Source organism: Argentina silus (genome assembly GCF_951799395.1).
Source record: "Argentina silus genome assembly, chromosome: 3".
NCBI classification, from domain to species: Eukaryota; Metazoa; Chordata; class Actinopteri; order Argentiniformes; family Argentinidae; genus Argentina; species Argentina silus.
Genome location: NC_139657.1, coordinates 753719 through 770670, shown reverse-complemented (window position 1 = coordinate 770670; position 16952 = coordinate 753719). Strand labels below are relative to the sequence as shown.

Below are 16952 nucleotides of genomic sequence, written 5' to 3'. Positions count from 1 at the left end.
GGCAAAAAGTATGTTCTTGTATCTTTATTCCATACTCAGCAATGGAGAGCAGGAGAGAGTTGACGTTATGCTGATATTATGGTGATGTTATGATGTTATGGTGGTATGCTGTAAATCTTGGGCAGATCCTTTTTTACTCCAAACGTTCCTCTTGTAATCACTCTGGATCATGATCATATTCGTCTTATCTGTCCTTTTTTAAACCTAGGTTATTTTAAATACTTCTAAGCAAACTGTCACTGTTCTGTTTTTGAGAATAGTGGTCGCAAAGCCTCTGTAGTTCGTCTGGTGAAGATGGTCGTCCCTGACCCATTCACGCCTGCCTCCTGGAGAGTGTTCCTGATCTGTGGGACAGTTGTTTTTTTTGTTGTTTTTTTTCTGAATTATGGTGAGCATTCTTTGGTCATCCACTGTTTTTTTTAAAATATGTTTTTAGGGCATTTCTGCTTTATTGGGATAGAGACAGTAGAGATTGACAGGAAAGATGGGAGAGAGAGAGGAGGGATGACATGCAAGATAGGTTGAGGGTCGGAATCGGACCAGGAACCTCGCGATCACGTGGCAAGCATACCAGTGTGCTACGCCACTAAGCGCCCCAGCTTTCTTTCCTTTTCAATGATGCTCCAAACTGTTGATTCTGGCAAGCCGAAGGTTATCGCTATGTTTCTGATTCATTTATTATTTATTTATTTATTCAACCTAATAATGGCTTCCCTGACTTTCATTGACACTTCTTCGGTCCTCATGTGGCCAAACACAAAGCCGAGAATCAATACTAGACATTGACAGCTCTCTTATGCCTGCGCAGATGATGTGACGGAACACACCTGACACACTAGAAACACCTGTCAAGGGGGACTGTGTTTAAACAGTGTTGTCATTTCTGAATGGTGAAACTCTGTGTACAGGAATGGTATTGGGGGATTTCCTGTAACATTCTGTGTACGCATGGGGGACTGTGAGTTTGTGGTTGTCTTGTGTGCCTTTTGGTGGAGGTTTCTCACCAACTGTGTACAATAAGATGACGATGGTGGATGATTTCATTCTAAGGATCAATGCACATTACAATACATCAATCAGTTCATATGGGAGCTTATTTCAGATCAACAACTTTCAGTAACATTCCCTGGTCTAAGAGAGACCTACACTGATGCAGTTTTCTAATCTGATGTTAAATAGTGTTGATAAATAACGAATAGAATATAACAGATTTGTTATATTTTCAATATTAATAGATAATTTATATAATCTTTACTTTTGTAGTCATTCTGATACCGTTTTATATGAGAAATGAAAAAGGAAACGCCCATTGATGATGTAATTGAAACGCCCATTGATTTTTCTGCTGAGGCAAGACGTCTGCGGCTCGATCCTCCCGGAGAACAAATGAAGCATCGCAGAGCAGGTAAGGACAACTAACATATTAGCCAAATGATTAACTTTAACTGTGCAAAGTCAAATTCATATCTGCATGTCGTTCTTTTGTGACCTATTCTAATACTGTATATATTATGGTGTATAGTACGGAGCAGACGACTTCAGATTTACAAGGAGGAAAATAATGACATTTCAGTTCTGTCCCAAAATGCCCCAATGTAATTCCAGTGGCAGAGTCCATATTGTTCCTGGCCAATTGAGGTCGATTGCAGTGTGACTTTGACGTTCTACAATGACTTTAAATATACAAATTCATGCCTTGGCCGTCGTAATCGTTTTTTAGACGTTCAGATCGGACGATAGAAGCATTTCTCTTACCTCTATAAAGCGCTGACGTCATACGGAAGAGTCTGAGCCAAGGGGGCGGGAACGCGCAGGGATTGTATCAGCACGAGCGAGGCACCGTGAACGAGCATGGAAACCATGGAAACCATGGGAACCGTGCCAGACCTCAACGGGACGCGTCCAGAGGCGCAGTAGCGGACTGCCGTCTGGATGATTCCCGGTGGGCCGGTCGATCTGTGGGCCGTGGGGTCAGTGGATGGTCCGGTCAATCTGTAGCCTGCGGGACCGGTGACCCCCCCCCCCCGTCGGCTGAAAGTCCAGCCCGCACCCAGCCCCCCCCCCCCCTTCCCCCGTCGACCGAAAGTCCAAGGCCGTTTTGTTGTTCTAGTCCGTCCCTGACTAACTACAGTACATACAATCACATTCTGTGTGTTGAAGGCCAGTACATGCATTACGCATCGTGGCTGAAGGTAAGGCTTTCAAAAGTACACCGTCCTCTCTCGATCGATATGCTCTGGATCAAACCGTGTTGAATTAAATCATTTCCATTTGAGTGAACTTCGAATGCAGTACTCGAGTTTCTCACATTACCTGACTCCTATGCTTTTATGATTAGACTGCGTCGAGAATAACGTGATTATATCGAAATTTAGTGGGCTAGATGGGTTTGACAATAAATTGTTTGACGATGCAATGACATGCAATGTCGTGGGCATATTGAAACTAATCGCTTGGTATATTTTGAACACATAGGCAAATTAGGAGCTTCTCATAAATAATACAAAAAAAGGATTTGCACAGAATCGGAATAAATTACACAACGGGTATCCTTATTTTACAGCCATTGATCCTAATGGGGCATAGATGATTCAACGTACGAACAAAATAGATAAGATCAATAATTACGATGTCGATTTCCCATTAAGGTTACTGCAGTTTATCTACATGTGCTTTAGCCTTGGTTGAAGAAAAGCGACTTCTACAGCGGGTATCGTTTTATCAGCTGAATGATGTGGTCTGTAGCGCAGCAGGAATCCATCCTCTGGGCAAACCGATTATAGGATTAGGATTCAAACCGATTATAGGATTATCCCATAAGAGTCCAAACGATTGATTCCCAAATCTGATGACAGTTACGATGGAAGCCTTTCCACTTGACGACCCTGGGAACCAGCAGCGTCCCCTGCCGCTTACGCTGCCTGAGCTAGCTACCGCTACATGAAAGTCACTGTCTAACTATTACAAGGAGGCTGACATTATATAATAATAGCCATCAAAACGCTTGCTTACAGTTAGCTAGCTGGTTACGAATTAGAAATGAAAACTTAGTTAGCTACTTATCGTCATGCATCTTCTGCATAGCTTGAAATTGAGAGAGCTAGCTAGCATGTCAGTGGTATTTCCAAGTTCAAACAGCTTCTCAAAGGCAGTCATTACAAAATGAAACAAACGTGCATGCTACCATTACCTGTCACCTTTTTAAGGGACAACTCTTCCAGAGTTTTGGTTATTTGTCATAAATCATTTCTGATTGGAGTAACAAAATCCTTCAATTATCACAAATCTAGAGGATCCAAAATGGAAAACGCTCCACATGATTCTGATTGAGGTGATCCAGAGTCTGATAGGATTGATTGACTCCACAAGGATCCAATCGGGTTACTTTTGATTTCCAATAGGAAAAAAAAAAATCAAAATTGGATTCTATTGGAAAAAAATCATCATTCCTATACGTAGTGTTGGGGTGTTATTGGATCTTAATGAGATTTGATAGCTGATATTTTAATCAGTAAAAAATGCTAAACAACAAATGAGGGAACACTAAATAATTCAGTATGATACAAAATACACAGTTATATTTTGGTAATCTGGCCTTAATACAGGCCCAGGTCTTATCTCAAAGACATTAATATTTCGCTAAATTATTCTACATAGATTTTAACCACATCTTGAGATTTCATTTTTGAATATTTCATTTTTTGACTGAATATTTGAGGACATGCTGAACTAAATTTCCATCCCTGAACATGTTATGAATCATGTATCTAATCATATCCTTAGCTATCAGACCTATTCGCTGACCTGTCATGATTTGAACTCCTTGAGTCTGGATGCCTTCTGTTGGAAAGATGCTTAGCTAAATGTGACGTTTAAAATAATATTCCGCACAGCTCAAAGTAAATACCGCATCAGGCGTTTATGGTTGTTGTTTTTTAAAGCAGGATATCGTGACTTTTATAGAACCGGTACATCGTGCAACACTATAGTATTTATTATTTAAGTAGTGCTATTTAGTCAAATGTGTGCAGTAGGCTAAGTGCCGGTAATACACTTCATTCATACTGAGAAACCTCATCTGTAGGTCAACCATGTTGTCATGGTAATAGGTCAAGCATGTTGTCATGGTAATAGGTCAACCATGTTGGTTATTGGTCAGATGTAGCTTCTGCCCGCCTCCCTCACACCCCAGCCTGATTGGCCGCAGCCCGCAAGTGTCGAGGTGATAAACAGATCCCTCCCACTGTAATCAGTTTGTCTTAATCAGCCGCGTCCATGAGGAGCCTCTGGGTTTGTCAAGGCTGTCAAACGCGTTAACACTGTGTAGTGTGTATTCTGTAGTGTGTATGAGTGTGTAGTGTGTTGTGTGTTGTGTGTGTGTGTGTGGTGTGTTGTGTTGTGTGTGTGTTGTGGTTCGTTTTGGTGCCGTCAGACAGATCATATCAGGACAGCCTCCATAGTGCGCAGCGCGTTGACGGGGTATATTAGGATGAGGAGTTACCTTACGCTCCAATTGTGGGACTAAAATAGGAATGGATTATGTCGCGGAAATGTTGTGGAATCAGGACCAGTCAAATGTAATGGAAATGTTGTGGAATCAGGACCAGTCAAATGTTGTGGAATCAGGACCAGTCAAATGTAATGGAAATGTTGTGGAATCAGGACCAGTCAAATGTTGTGGAATCAGGACCAGTCAAATCAGAAGTATTCAGGAAAACCGTTTTTTATTCTTATACACAAATACGGAGGACAAAGGACATGAATGTCGCCACTCCCTCTGTCAAACATTTAGAATTCACCAGCATTTATATTGAGGAACAAACAAGCTCAGACGTTTGACCACATTCTGTCTCAGAAGTTAATTTCACTGTTGCTATGGCAGATTCATACATATTTATGGCAGATTTAAACATATTTCCTAGTTGTAGTACTCCTAACAGATACAGCAGCCACACAAGCAGATGCAGACAGGTGCATTTCTCTTATAAATCTGTACAGAGGTTTTGTAGAATGCCTGTTGTGGGTGATGGATACATCCTGCTGTCCCTCCCTTAAAGAGAACAGGAGGCCTATGCATTTAGTTACAGAAAACTGTGCACGCAACCATTAAATCCATCAGTCTTTTTTCCTCACAACTACCTGAGCAGGGAATTCATACTACATCCATAACACTGATTAGTCCCTAACCCATGACCGGACAGCATCCTCAGCTGCTTTACAATGTCTGGTGCAGTTTGAAAAAAAATCCCACTTTCTTCTGATTCTTCATGTCGTTGGTACTCATGCAGCAAAAACCCATGAAAAGTAAATTAGTTAATAAATGCACTTTCCAACTACTCAGCCTCCTGTGTTGGATCTTCTGTGGCGGAATGGTGCACTTGTTCACGAACCCCTTGTGCGTTCAAAAGCATTGGATTGGTGCTGGCATGAGACTCCACCATGTTGCTTAGACCAGTCTATTCCTTTTAAATCCATGAGGGGGAGGGTAGAGTGCACCATTCAGCCAGAGGGGTAGAGAATCGGGCCGCAGCCCAGTCAATGTGAAAGACGCTTTACAATAACAATTCATAGTAGTGCATATCCTCTGTTAGGTGTTTGGTAATCTGAATGTTTGTGAAATTAACTCTTCACCTGGTGTGCCTCTACCTTAGTTTACCCTACACAGATCCACCTCACAGCCCAGCTACCATGTCTGAACCCAAGTCCACAGAGTCCCCTGGTTCTGGCTGTGGTTCTCCAGCCCAGACAAGCACACAGCGCGGTCCAGAGATGGTGGCAGTGAAGCTGGAGGACTGCAGTCAAACACTGGAACTCAATGTGGTAGTGAAAGAGGAGGAGGAGGAAGAAGTGATGGTGAAAGAGGAGGAAGGAGGAGAAGAAGTGGTGGAGAAAGATGTGATGGTGAAAGAGGAGGAAGAGGAGGAGAAAGATGTGATGGTAAAAGAAGAGGAAGGAGGAGAGGAAGTGGAGGAGAAAGATGTAATGGTGAAAGAAGAGGAAGGAGGAGAGGAAGTGGAGGAAAAAGAAAGTGAGGTGGATGGTAAGCATACTATTGTAGTCTGACAGTGCCTCTTTGGTCTCTTCCATTGTGGCATTGATGAATCTCTCTTGAACTCTGTGTTCAGTCATGGTGTTCTGCAGACCCCAGAGATGTTGTTACTTCTGGCACTGCTGAGCCTATGGAAGCATTACTTGTTGCTCTCATGTGTTGTTATAATCCTGTGTATGTTCCTATCCTTACAGGAGAGAGCTCCAACCCAGGCTCAGACAGCGAGCCCAGCTCCACCGCATCAGGAAACCATACAGACAGGGGAGACTCAAGACGGAAGAATCACCACTGCATGGACTGCTTCAGTAGTTTTTATGAGCCAGAGGATTTGAGAAGTCACACTTGCAGGCCCCGTCCCTGTTTAGATTGCAGTGAGAGTTTCATTTGTCCAACTCACCTTGAATCACACCCACAGACTCATAGAGGAGAAAAGACTTACCTTTGCATTCAGTGTGGGAAAGGTTTTCTTACGATGAGCCACCTAATGAGACACGAAAGAATACACACAGGGGAGAAGCCATACCACTGCTCTCAGTGTGGAAAGAGTTACAATCGTTCTAGCACCCTAGAGCAACATCAGAGAACCCACACAGGAGAGAGGCCTTACCACTGCTCCCAGTGTGGGAAGAGTTTCAGTTGGACAGGAGCACTAAAGACACATCAGAGAATACACACAGGAGAGAGGCCATACCACTGCTTCCTGTGTGGGAAGAGTTACAGTCAACTAGGCAACCTAAAGACACATCAGAAAATACACACAGGAGAGAAGCCACACCACTGCTCCCAGTGTGGGACGAGTTTCAGTCAACTAGGAGACCTAAAGTCACATCAGAGAATACACACAGGAGAGAGGCCATTCCACTGCTCCCAGTGTGGGAAGAGTTTCATTCGGGCAGGAGCACTAAAGAAACATCAGAGAATACACACAGGAGAGAGGCCTTACCACTGCTCCCAGTGTGGGAAGAGTTACAAAAGCTCAAGCTCCCTAAATACACATCAGAGAACCCACACGGGAGAGAGGCCATACCGCTGCTCACAGTGTGGGAAGAGTTTCAGTCAACTCGGAGACCTAAAGAACCATCAGAAAATGCACACAGGAGAGGGGATGTACAACTGCTCCCAGTGTGGGAAGAGTTTCAGTCGGGCAGGAGCGCTAAAGACACATCAGAGAATACACACAGGAGAGAGGCCATACCACTGCTCCCAGTGTGAGAAGAGATTCAGTCAGGCAGGAGCCTTGAAGTCACATCAGAGAATACACACAAGAGAGAAGCTGTACCACTGCTTACAGTGTGGGAAAAGTTTTACTGAGTCAGGAACCCTAAAGAAACATCAGAGAATACACACAGGAGAGAGGCCATACCACTGCTCCCAGTGTGCAAAGAGTTTTACTGAGTCAGGAACCCTAAAGAAACATCAGAGAATACACACAGGAGAGAGGCCATAACATGCTCCCAGTGTGGGAAGAGTTATAGTAAGTCTTGCAACCTGATGACATATCAGAGATGGTCCAGACACTGACAGAGTTCCATTGCCCCTTGTACAAGAAAGAAGACAGATATACAGATATCCCTTATTACACTATACTGGCCTTAGCTTCAGGCGTCAGCTCCTGGTGCTGATTTTAGTCATCCATAGACATGAACACAACCTGAATGTACAAGAAGAAACCAAGCAGCTGGCGGATGTGTCAGCTGTTATGGAAAGCTTCGCCGTGTAGCAAAAAGCAAAGCTTTTTGTTTCTGTGTGATATACAGTGCCTTCCGTAAGTAACAGGACAGTGAAGCATTTTTCTTCTTTTGGCTCTACACTCCAAATGTTGGGTTTTGAAATAAAAATTGGTTTATCGGTTTATCGGTATTGGTTTCACCATTCAGAAATTACAACACTTTTTATGCATAGTCCCCCTGTTTCAGGGTAGCCAAAATTAATGGGACAATTGGCTTGACAGGTTGTGGTAAATCAGGTGGGTTCAGTCACATCATCTGTGCTAGCATAAGAGAGCTGTTACTGTCTAATATTGATTAATATTATCTAATATTATATATCTAATATTGATTCTAGGCTTTGCATTTGCCTTTGAAGTCTGCTATTGGTGTCTGTCAACATGAGGACCAAAGCAGTGTCAATGAAAGTCAAGTCAGTTTGGAACATCATTAAAAAGAAAAAAATGGTCTGGTAGGCTAAGGCAGACCTACAGTGGATGACTGAAGAATGCTCACCATAATTAAGAAAACCCCAAAACAACCGTTCATACAGATCAGGAACACTGTCCAGGAGGTCGGTGTGAATGTGTCAGAGACGTCACCAGCCGAACTACAGAGGCTTCACTGCAAGATGCAAACCACTAGTTATCCTCAAAAAGCATGGTCACTTACAGTCTGCTAAAAAAGGTACCTAAAAGCCTGCAGATGTCTGGAAAAACGGTCTTGTGGACAGATAGGATGAATATTGTCATGTACCAGAGTGATTACAAGTGGAAAGTTTGGAGGAAAACGGATCTTAATTGGATCTTAATTGATGATGCAACTGCTGATGGCAGCAGCAGAATGTATTCTGAAGAGTTACAAGCAAATTCATACAATGGTGCTTCATCACACAGAAAGACCATGACCCAAAACATACTGCCATAGCAACTAGGGAGTTTTCAGGGCCAAAAAGTGTAAAGTTCTTGACTGGCCAAGTCAATCTTCAGATTTAAATCCAATTGAACATGCACTTCATTTCCTGATGATAAAAGGCAATCCAGGCATGGCAGAGCATCACCAAAAAAGACACCCAGCGTACGGTCAATGGGTCACAGACTTCAGGCAGTTATTGCATGCAAAGGATAGTCGATGCAAAGGATTGTGGACTAACATGTGCTTAATTTTTACGTTAAATGAATCTGTCCCATCACTTTTGGGTACCCTGAAACAGGGGGACTATGCATAAAAAGTGCTGTAATTTCTGAAGGGTTTTATTTGATGTAATGCCAGAGAGAGAGAGAGAGAATTATGCCTTTCCAAAATGTGTTTTTTGGTTGAATTATTGTTGTGTATTATCCAGCTCACTGTAGCTTATGATGGACGATCATGGCATATTACTGGTTAAACATTGACTTACCTGGTTATTGGTGTTAATTACACACAGGTGAGGCACCTGCTGTCCTCTCACACCCGTATGTATGTGTCTATTCATTCCTCTGTGTCTGTCTTGAGGAAGGCTACAGCATAACGTCAACTCTCTCCTGCTCTCCATTGCTGAGTATCGAATAAAGATACAAGAACATACTTTTTGCCCTCTAGTCTTTATTTTCCTTCATTAAGCAAATACAAACTCACAAAGAACCATGGGTGTGTTCCAGTCGGCAGTTATTCCCTGCAGGGCGCTGCACAGGGTATTCAGCCATTTTAAGGGAGATTCCAATCCGTCGGGAATGAAAATGTTCAGTTGGAAGTGACCTGCGACCTGGGCATAACCGTAGGGAACAACAGGTGTACACTGAACAGGACATGGAGCAAGTCTTCTCCACAGTCATTGGTAGAGCTGAGTGAGGATTGTGGGTCATATTTCCTGTGTGCATTGTTTGTACAATGTAGCTATTAGTGAAATCCTTTGTATAGCAGTTTTGTAACATTCTGATATTAAAGGTGACTTACATAAATAGGGCTAAAATGTAACATTAGCTGGCTAACCAACATAACTCAGTACAGTAGCAGCTAATTAGTTGAGTAACATCTAACTTAGAATACTGTCTGTAGTTACTGAGCGTTTATGTCTGGAGAAGCCATTTAGTTGAAATACACGTCACTTGTGTGACAGTTTGATGATGCTGCAGGGCATTCCAAAATAATACATGTTTCTACTCAGAATCAGAATCAGAATTATTTTACATATTTGCACATACAGGAAATTGACTTGGTGAGGTTGGTGCATGGGACATAAAAAACCAATAGCAAATATTGACAAGAAATGTACATTTTGTAGATTTGTACATCTTTAAATACTCAGTGCACTTCATAGTTCCCTTTGACAGAGTCACCCTGTTATGTCACTACAAATTCTCCCATGTCACCCCCCTCCTCCGCACCCTCCACTGGCTCCCGGTAGCAGCTCGCATCAGATTCAAGACCCTGGTGCTCGCCTACCGGGCGGCAAAGGGAACAGTCCCTCCCTACTTGCAAGCAATAGTCAGCCCCCAAACCCCCCCTGTACTAACCCTAACCCCGGCCCGATCACTCCGCTCTTCCACCTCGGCTGCCCGCCTGGCACCGCCGCCTCTATGTGGATGCAGCAGCTGCACTACTCGGTCACGGCTTTTCACTGTCCTGGCGCCCCGCTGGTGGAATTACCGATCTTCCGCCGTAGATTGAAGACCGATCTCTTCAGGCTACATCTTAACAGTCAACTAAGACCTCTTCACCCCCACTACCCCCCTGTACAAGTTCTCTCCTGTTAATAATAATAAATAAATAAATAATTATTCCTTCTTCTGGCATTACAACTGCCAATGGCCCCTGGTGTGAGCATTGATTACTTTGTCTTATGGTGACTGTTGGATAGATGATTCACTTACTTAAACAAATGTATTTGTTGTAAGTCGCTTTGGATAAAGGTGTCTGTTAAATGCCGTAAATGTAAACAATGTAAAACATACTGTAGTTCCCTGGCCAGAGTCTCCCTGTGCAGTGTGTAGAGAACCAGGATTCTCCCTCTGGTCTGGAACACAGCCCAAAGACGAACAGACTATTTTAGAAAAAAATACGTGAATTGGGGGAAAAAAAGGTATTATTAAGAATATTATGTGAATGAGCCTGTTAGTGGTCCGCCCCCGTGGTGATGTCATCAACAGACGACAATGTGCACGCTCGAGTGCAACAACGCATTTCGGATCACTGCTTCATTCACGGCTGCGGTTCATTTCTGGAGTGATCGGCCGTCCTACAATCCCGATTTGAGCAGCGCCGATATCTCGACATTGTTAAAAAATAAGAAAATGTAAGTAAAACGTTCCCCGTAGCGAAGTCCTGCATCGCATTGTTTCATTCGCCTCCTAATGGTTGTAACTGTAACTCGAGGTTTCACAAAGACGAAAACAGGAACACACCGCAGCGCTCTATCGCTGAATAAAAACCTGCTTGAAGATATATAACTTGTTTGTTGTGTCGTTTCGAAATGAAGTCAAAATTATCACCAGAAGAGATAGTCAAACGTATCTTCTTGTGAGTATTTTGGACTTCAACTTTCCACAAGAAAGAACAACAACACACGTTTTGGTCCTTTGTTCAGCCCGTGTGAGGCCTCGCCGTGCAGCAGCTATCAGCTCTGAATGAGGTCGATGAGGGATGGGAGACTAAATATCAGAGGAAATAACAGGGATATTATTAGCCAGCTTATTAGGCCAAATTTACAAAGGCTCATTTACTATGGGGACGTAGCATTAGTCAACAGCATATGGTTTCGTTTTAATCTTATTCCAATACCGTATTAATATGTTGCATTGTTGAGACTGTTTGCATTCGGGGGGGGGGGGGGGCATTTTTATTTTGTTTAAAGAAAATTGATGACTTCTCTTACAATTTGTCCCGGTTTCGAATCTACACATTATTTATCTATTAATTATTGTATAATGACATTCTAGTGAAGTGTGCTAACAGCTTGTTATTAGATAATAATAATTCCGTTATTGTCCCAATTATTGATAGCGTATGAATTCATACTATTAGAAACCAGGTTGAGTCACTGAGTCGGTGGCGCAGGGTGACGGGTCTGTCCGTGACACTCGACCACTTGATCTTTTTGCGTCTCGGCAGCCGGAGTGAAGGGAGTCTGACGTAACGTTAAGACATCTGGAGCAGCGGTGGATTGGCGAGGGGTCGGCTGACCATCTAAATCAAGTTGGCAGAAGTTTCATATATTTTTGCATTAATGACTTAGTCATAGCCAAGGAAAGGGGCTTGCTGCGTGGCTGGGGTACGACATGCCTGCGGTGGAGGAGGAGGAGGATGAGGATGGTCCAGTAGCAGCAGGAGTTGCCCCCTTCCAAGACAACAACCGACTACATATATTTAATTTTGCTTCCTTTTTTTTTTTACTTTTGTGAAATGTAGCTAAGGGCCATTCATAACCTCTTTTCATAATTTAAAATGTAACCCTGGCTTATCCTGTAGCCGACACAAAATAATTTTTATGTCCATTGTTCTTTGTGATTTATCATGTCAGATGGAACAAACGGATAATAAGAACACGTAGCTAGGTCCCAATGCTAGTTTAGCTAGCTAGCGCGTTCAACAATAGGTACAGCAGCTCAGCTGCCCCTGACCTTTATTTTTCTTAAAACATAAAAATTCTGATTTGCCCAACATCTTTCAATTTTATTTTCTCCCCCCCAAAAATATTACTGTTGTCATTTAAAAAAAAAATAATAATAAAAAAAAACTCTTCTTGGCTTGGCACCCCCTGTGGAACACCTACACGGCTTAGGGCCGACCCTGATTCAGAGGAATGCTTATCCTATTGGTAAGGTTTTGGTAATCTCAATTTACCCTTTACTGTTTGTGCTTCTTCCTTTGTTTACACGACACAGATCCACCTCACAGCTCAGCTACCATGTCTGAACCCAAGTCCACAGAGTCCCCTGGTTCTGGCTGTGGTTCTCCAGCCCGGACAAGCACACAGCGGGGTCCAGAGATGGTGACAGTGAAGCTGGAGGACTGCAGTCAAACACTGGAACACAATGTGGTAGTGAAAGAGGAGGAGGAAGAAGTGATGGTGAAAGAGGAGGAGGATGATAAAAATGAGATGGTGAAAGAAGAGGAAGTGGAGGATGAAGCGGAAGTCAAGGAGAAAGATGTGATGGTGAAAGATGAGGGAGGAGAGGATGTAGAGGAGAAAGACAGTGAGTTGGATGGTAAGTTCATGTTATGAATTTGGCCAATGTTAAAATGGTATTTATTTGAGCATTGATTCATTTCAATGCTCTATGGTGTTAATAGTGTACAACTGTAACAGTCAATACTTGCGTAGTCTGACAGTGTCTCTTTGGTCTCTTCCATTGTGGCATTGATGAATCTCTCTTGAACTCTGTGTTCAGTCATAGTATTCTACAGACCCCAGAGATGTTGTTACTTCTGGCACTGCTGAGCCTATGGAAGCACTACTTGTTGCTCTCATGTTGTTATAATCCTGTATATGTTCCTATCCTTACAGGAGAGAGCTCCAACCCAGGCTCAGACAGCGAGCCCAGCTCCACCGCATCAGGAAACCATAAACAACACAGACATAGGAGCTCAAGACAGAAGAATCACCACTGCATGGACTGCTTCAGTAGTTTCTATGAGCCAGAGGATTTGAGAAGTCACACTTGCAAACCCCGTCCCTGTTTAGATTGCAGTGAGAGTTTCATTTGTCCAACTCACCTTAAATCACACCCACAGACTCATAGAGAAGAAAAGACTTACCCTTGCCTTGAATGTGGGAAGAGTTTTGATCATTTAAGCAACTTAAAGATACATAAGAGAATACACACAGGAGAGAGGCCATACCACTGCTCTCAGTGTGGGAAGAGTTTCAGTCAACTAGGACACCTAAATACACATCAGAGAATACACACAGGAGAGAGGCCATACCACTGCTCCCAGTGTGGGAAGAGTTTCATACACTCTCACAGCCTAAAGATACATCAGAGGATACACACAGGAGAGAGACCATACTACTGCTCCCAGTGTGGTAAGAATTTCATATACTCTCACAGCCTAAAGATACATCAGAGGATACACACAGGAGAGAGGCCGTACCACTGCTCCCAGTGTGGGGAGAGTTTCATACGCTCTCACAGCTTAACGACACATCAGACGATACACACACGAGAGAGGCCATACCATTGTTCCCAGTGTGGGGAGAGTTTCAGTCGACTAGGAAGCCTAACGAGACATCAGAGAATACACACAGGAGAGAGGCCTTACCACTGCTCCCAGTGTGAGGAGAGTTTCAGTCAACTGGAAGCCCTGAAGACACATCAGAGAATACACACAGGAGAGAGGCCATACCACTGCTCCCAGTGTGGAGAGAGTTTCAGTAAACTAGGAAACTTAAAGAGACATCAGAAAATACACACAGGAGAGAGGCCGTACCACTGCTCCCAGTGTGAGAAGAGTTTCAGTGAAATAGGAGACCTAAAAACGCATCAGAGAATACATACAGGAGAGAGGCCATACCCCTGCTCCCTGTGTGGGGAGAGTTTTAGTCGACTAGGAAACCTAAAGAGACATCAGAGAGTACACACAGGAGAGAGGCCATACCACTGCTCCCAGTGTGGGAAGAGATTCATACACTCTCACAACCTAAAGAGACATCAGAGAGTACACACAGGAGAGAGGCCGTACCACTGCTCCCAGTGTGGGAAAAGTTATAGTAAGTCCTGCAACCTGATAAAACACCAGAGAGAGCATCATGGTCTGGACACTGACAGAGTTCCATTGCCCCTTGTGTAAGAAAGAAGACAGGGGCAGATTCTTCAGTTGATTTGTAGTAAATTGTGTCTTTGGTTGCAGAACAGGAGAGGGTTCTGTGCTCCAATAGATGTGTGTTTGACCTCATTAGAAGCATTGTAATAACTATGCATCGTAGGCAGTGTTAGGAGTTCAGTGTTAGAGTAGGGGTGGAGTATCAGACTGTTTAGATGTTAATAATAATACTAACTGCCTGGTGTCTGCGACCCATTAACCCCCCCCCCACCAGACACTGGGTATCTGCTCTGGTGATGCTCTGCTGGGCCTGTAATGCAGCCATCTTAAGTTGTTTGTTTTGAGGTCTTTTTCCCTAAAGTGTTATTATATATCAGGAAATTAGTTTTACACCTTTTGGCCCTGAAAAACTCCCTAGTATGTTTTTGGTCTTTGTCTTACTGTATGATGAAACCCTCTAATGAACTGAAGGCCAGATGCTTCTGTACACTTCAGAATCCATTCTGCTGCTGCTGTCAGAAGTTACATCCTCAATGAAGACGAGTTAGCCAGTTCTAGTGTCGGCTATACGTGCCCAAACCAGGACACCCCCTCCACCATGTTACAGAGATGAGGTGATATGCTGTAAATCTTGGGCAGATCCTTTTTTCTCCAACCCTTCCTCTTCCTCACTCTGGTCCATGATAATAGTCATCTTATCCGTCCACAAGACTGCATGCTTTTTTGGTCTCTGCATGTTTTCTTCTGTATTTTTTTAGCAAACTGTAATGTGATTCCCTGAAATTGGGGGACTATACACTCACCGGCCACTTTATTAGGTACACCTGTTCAACTGCTCAGTAATGCAAATATCTAATCAGACAATCACATGGCAGCAACTCAATGCATTTAGGCATGTAGACATGGTCAAGACGACCTGCTGAAGTTCAAACCGAGCATCAGAATGGGGAAGAAAGGTGATTTAAGTGACTTTGAACGTGGCATGGTTGTTGGTGCCAGACGGGCTGGTCTGAGTGTTTCAGAAACTGCTGATCTACTGGGATTTTCACGCACAACCATCTCTAGGGTTTACAGAGAATGGTCTGAAAAAGAGAAAATATCCAGTGAGCGGCAGTTCTCTGGGTGAAAATGCCTTGTTGATGCCAGAGGTCAGAGGAGAATGGCCAGACTGGTTTGAGATGATAGAAAGGCAACAGTAACTCAAATAACCACTCGTTACAACCAAGGTATGCAGAAGACCATCTCTGAACACACAACACGTCGAACCTTGAAGCAGATGGGCTACAGAAGGGGGTCCACCCCAGTACTAGCACGGTGTACCTAATAAAGTGTATATAAACAGTGTTGTCATTTTTTAATTGGGAAACCATATGTACACAGACATGATATAAAAGCTAAGAATCTCTACTAACCTTGTAGTAATTTTTCATTTCAAATCCAAACTTTTGGAGTATAAAGCCAAAAGACCAACTTCGAAAGAAAATAAATTGAATTTTAGTTCTATTTAATAGCATTGCTTGAATCATTTCTAGTCTCTTTTTCCTCCCTGCCCCAACCCTCTCCTAAAAGGAAAATTCTAATTATTTATTATTTTTATTTTTGATGGGTTTTTTTGCCCAGCCACCAGAATCTTTTTGCTAAGAGTATGATTGTGTTGATTAATGACTGTATATTTGCACATACAGGAAATTGACTTGGTGAGGTTGGTGCATGGGACATAAAAAATATAATATATATAAGCAACATATACAACATATACATATAAGCAAAACAAAACATTTACAAAATAGCAAATTATTAACAAAATAGAACAATAAAACAATCCATCTTGTAGGCTGTGTGAGGCTAAGTGGCAATGAGGCTAGAGGCTGTGAAATGGGTATGGGGCATGACACTATAAATTAGAATAATTAGAATAATTATAAATTACAAATGATAAATTTACTCTAATTACTCTAATTCTAAGTTTCCTCACTACAGAATCTGCATAGTGGCGGTTGTTCAATGCTCCGTATGGTGAGCATTCTTTTTGTTGCAATAATTGTATACAGTGTTTTAAATACAGATCAATGCACATTACAATACATCAATCAGTGATTTAATTTTAAACCCATATGGGAGCACAACTTCCAGTAACATTCCCTGGTCGAAGGGAGAATAAGAAGAACTACAGCAAATACACTGATACTGGGGCCTTGAGTTTGTCTCTGAGGCCTGCACAATTTCCCTGTAAGTGTAGTAAAAAATAATAACTTTAAATCTACAGTCTCCAATTCAAGGTAAGGCTTCATAGCCTCAGTCTTGGTGTGACAGGCGGGTTTGAACCCGATGGGTGTGGCTCCACCTGCTCTCTGATAGGCTAGGTTACACCTGTCCTCTGATAGGCTAGGTTACACCTGTCCAACCCTCTCAGGTGCAGACAAGTGAATAGCGAGGAGAGGCCAGGGGTTGTTTCT

At 42.9% G+C, this 16952-nt stretch overlaps 1 protein-coding gene across 1 annotated transcript; it reads left to right on the top strand.

Moving 5' to 3' along the window:
- The first annotated feature begins 1360 nt into the window (after nucleotides 1-1360).
- LOC310801578 (uncharacterized protein) lies at nucleotides 1361-15898 on the top strand. Its single transcript, XM_083665644.1, has 5 exons — nucleotides 1361-1405; nucleotides 5652-6040; nucleotides 6244-7467; nucleotides 12693-12941; nucleotides 13241-15898. The coding sequence occupies exons 2-5, from the start codon at nucleotides 5689-5691 to the stop codon at nucleotides 14521-14523; spliced, it is 3108 nt and encodes a 1035-aa protein (XP_083521770.1). The 5' UTR covers nucleotides 1361-1405; nucleotides 5652-5688; the 3' UTR covers nucleotides 14524-15898.
- Nucleotides 15899-16952: the final 1054 nt, after the last annotated feature.

Bases quoted from the DNA above. Each gene is read 5' to 3' on its own strand.
- LOC310801578 (XM_083665644.1), top strand. From the start codon at position 5,689: ATGTCTGAACCCAAGTCCACAGAGTCCCCTGGTTCTGGCTGTGGTTCT. The intron at 7,468-12,692 runs AGAGAATACACA...GTGGTTCTCCAG, and splicing joins AGGAACCCTAAAGAAACATC to CCCGGACAAGCACACAGCGG. The intron at 12,942-13,240 runs GTAAGTTCATGT...CTATCCTTACAG, and splicing joins GAAAGACAGTGAGTTGGATG to GAGAGAGCTCCAACCCAGGC.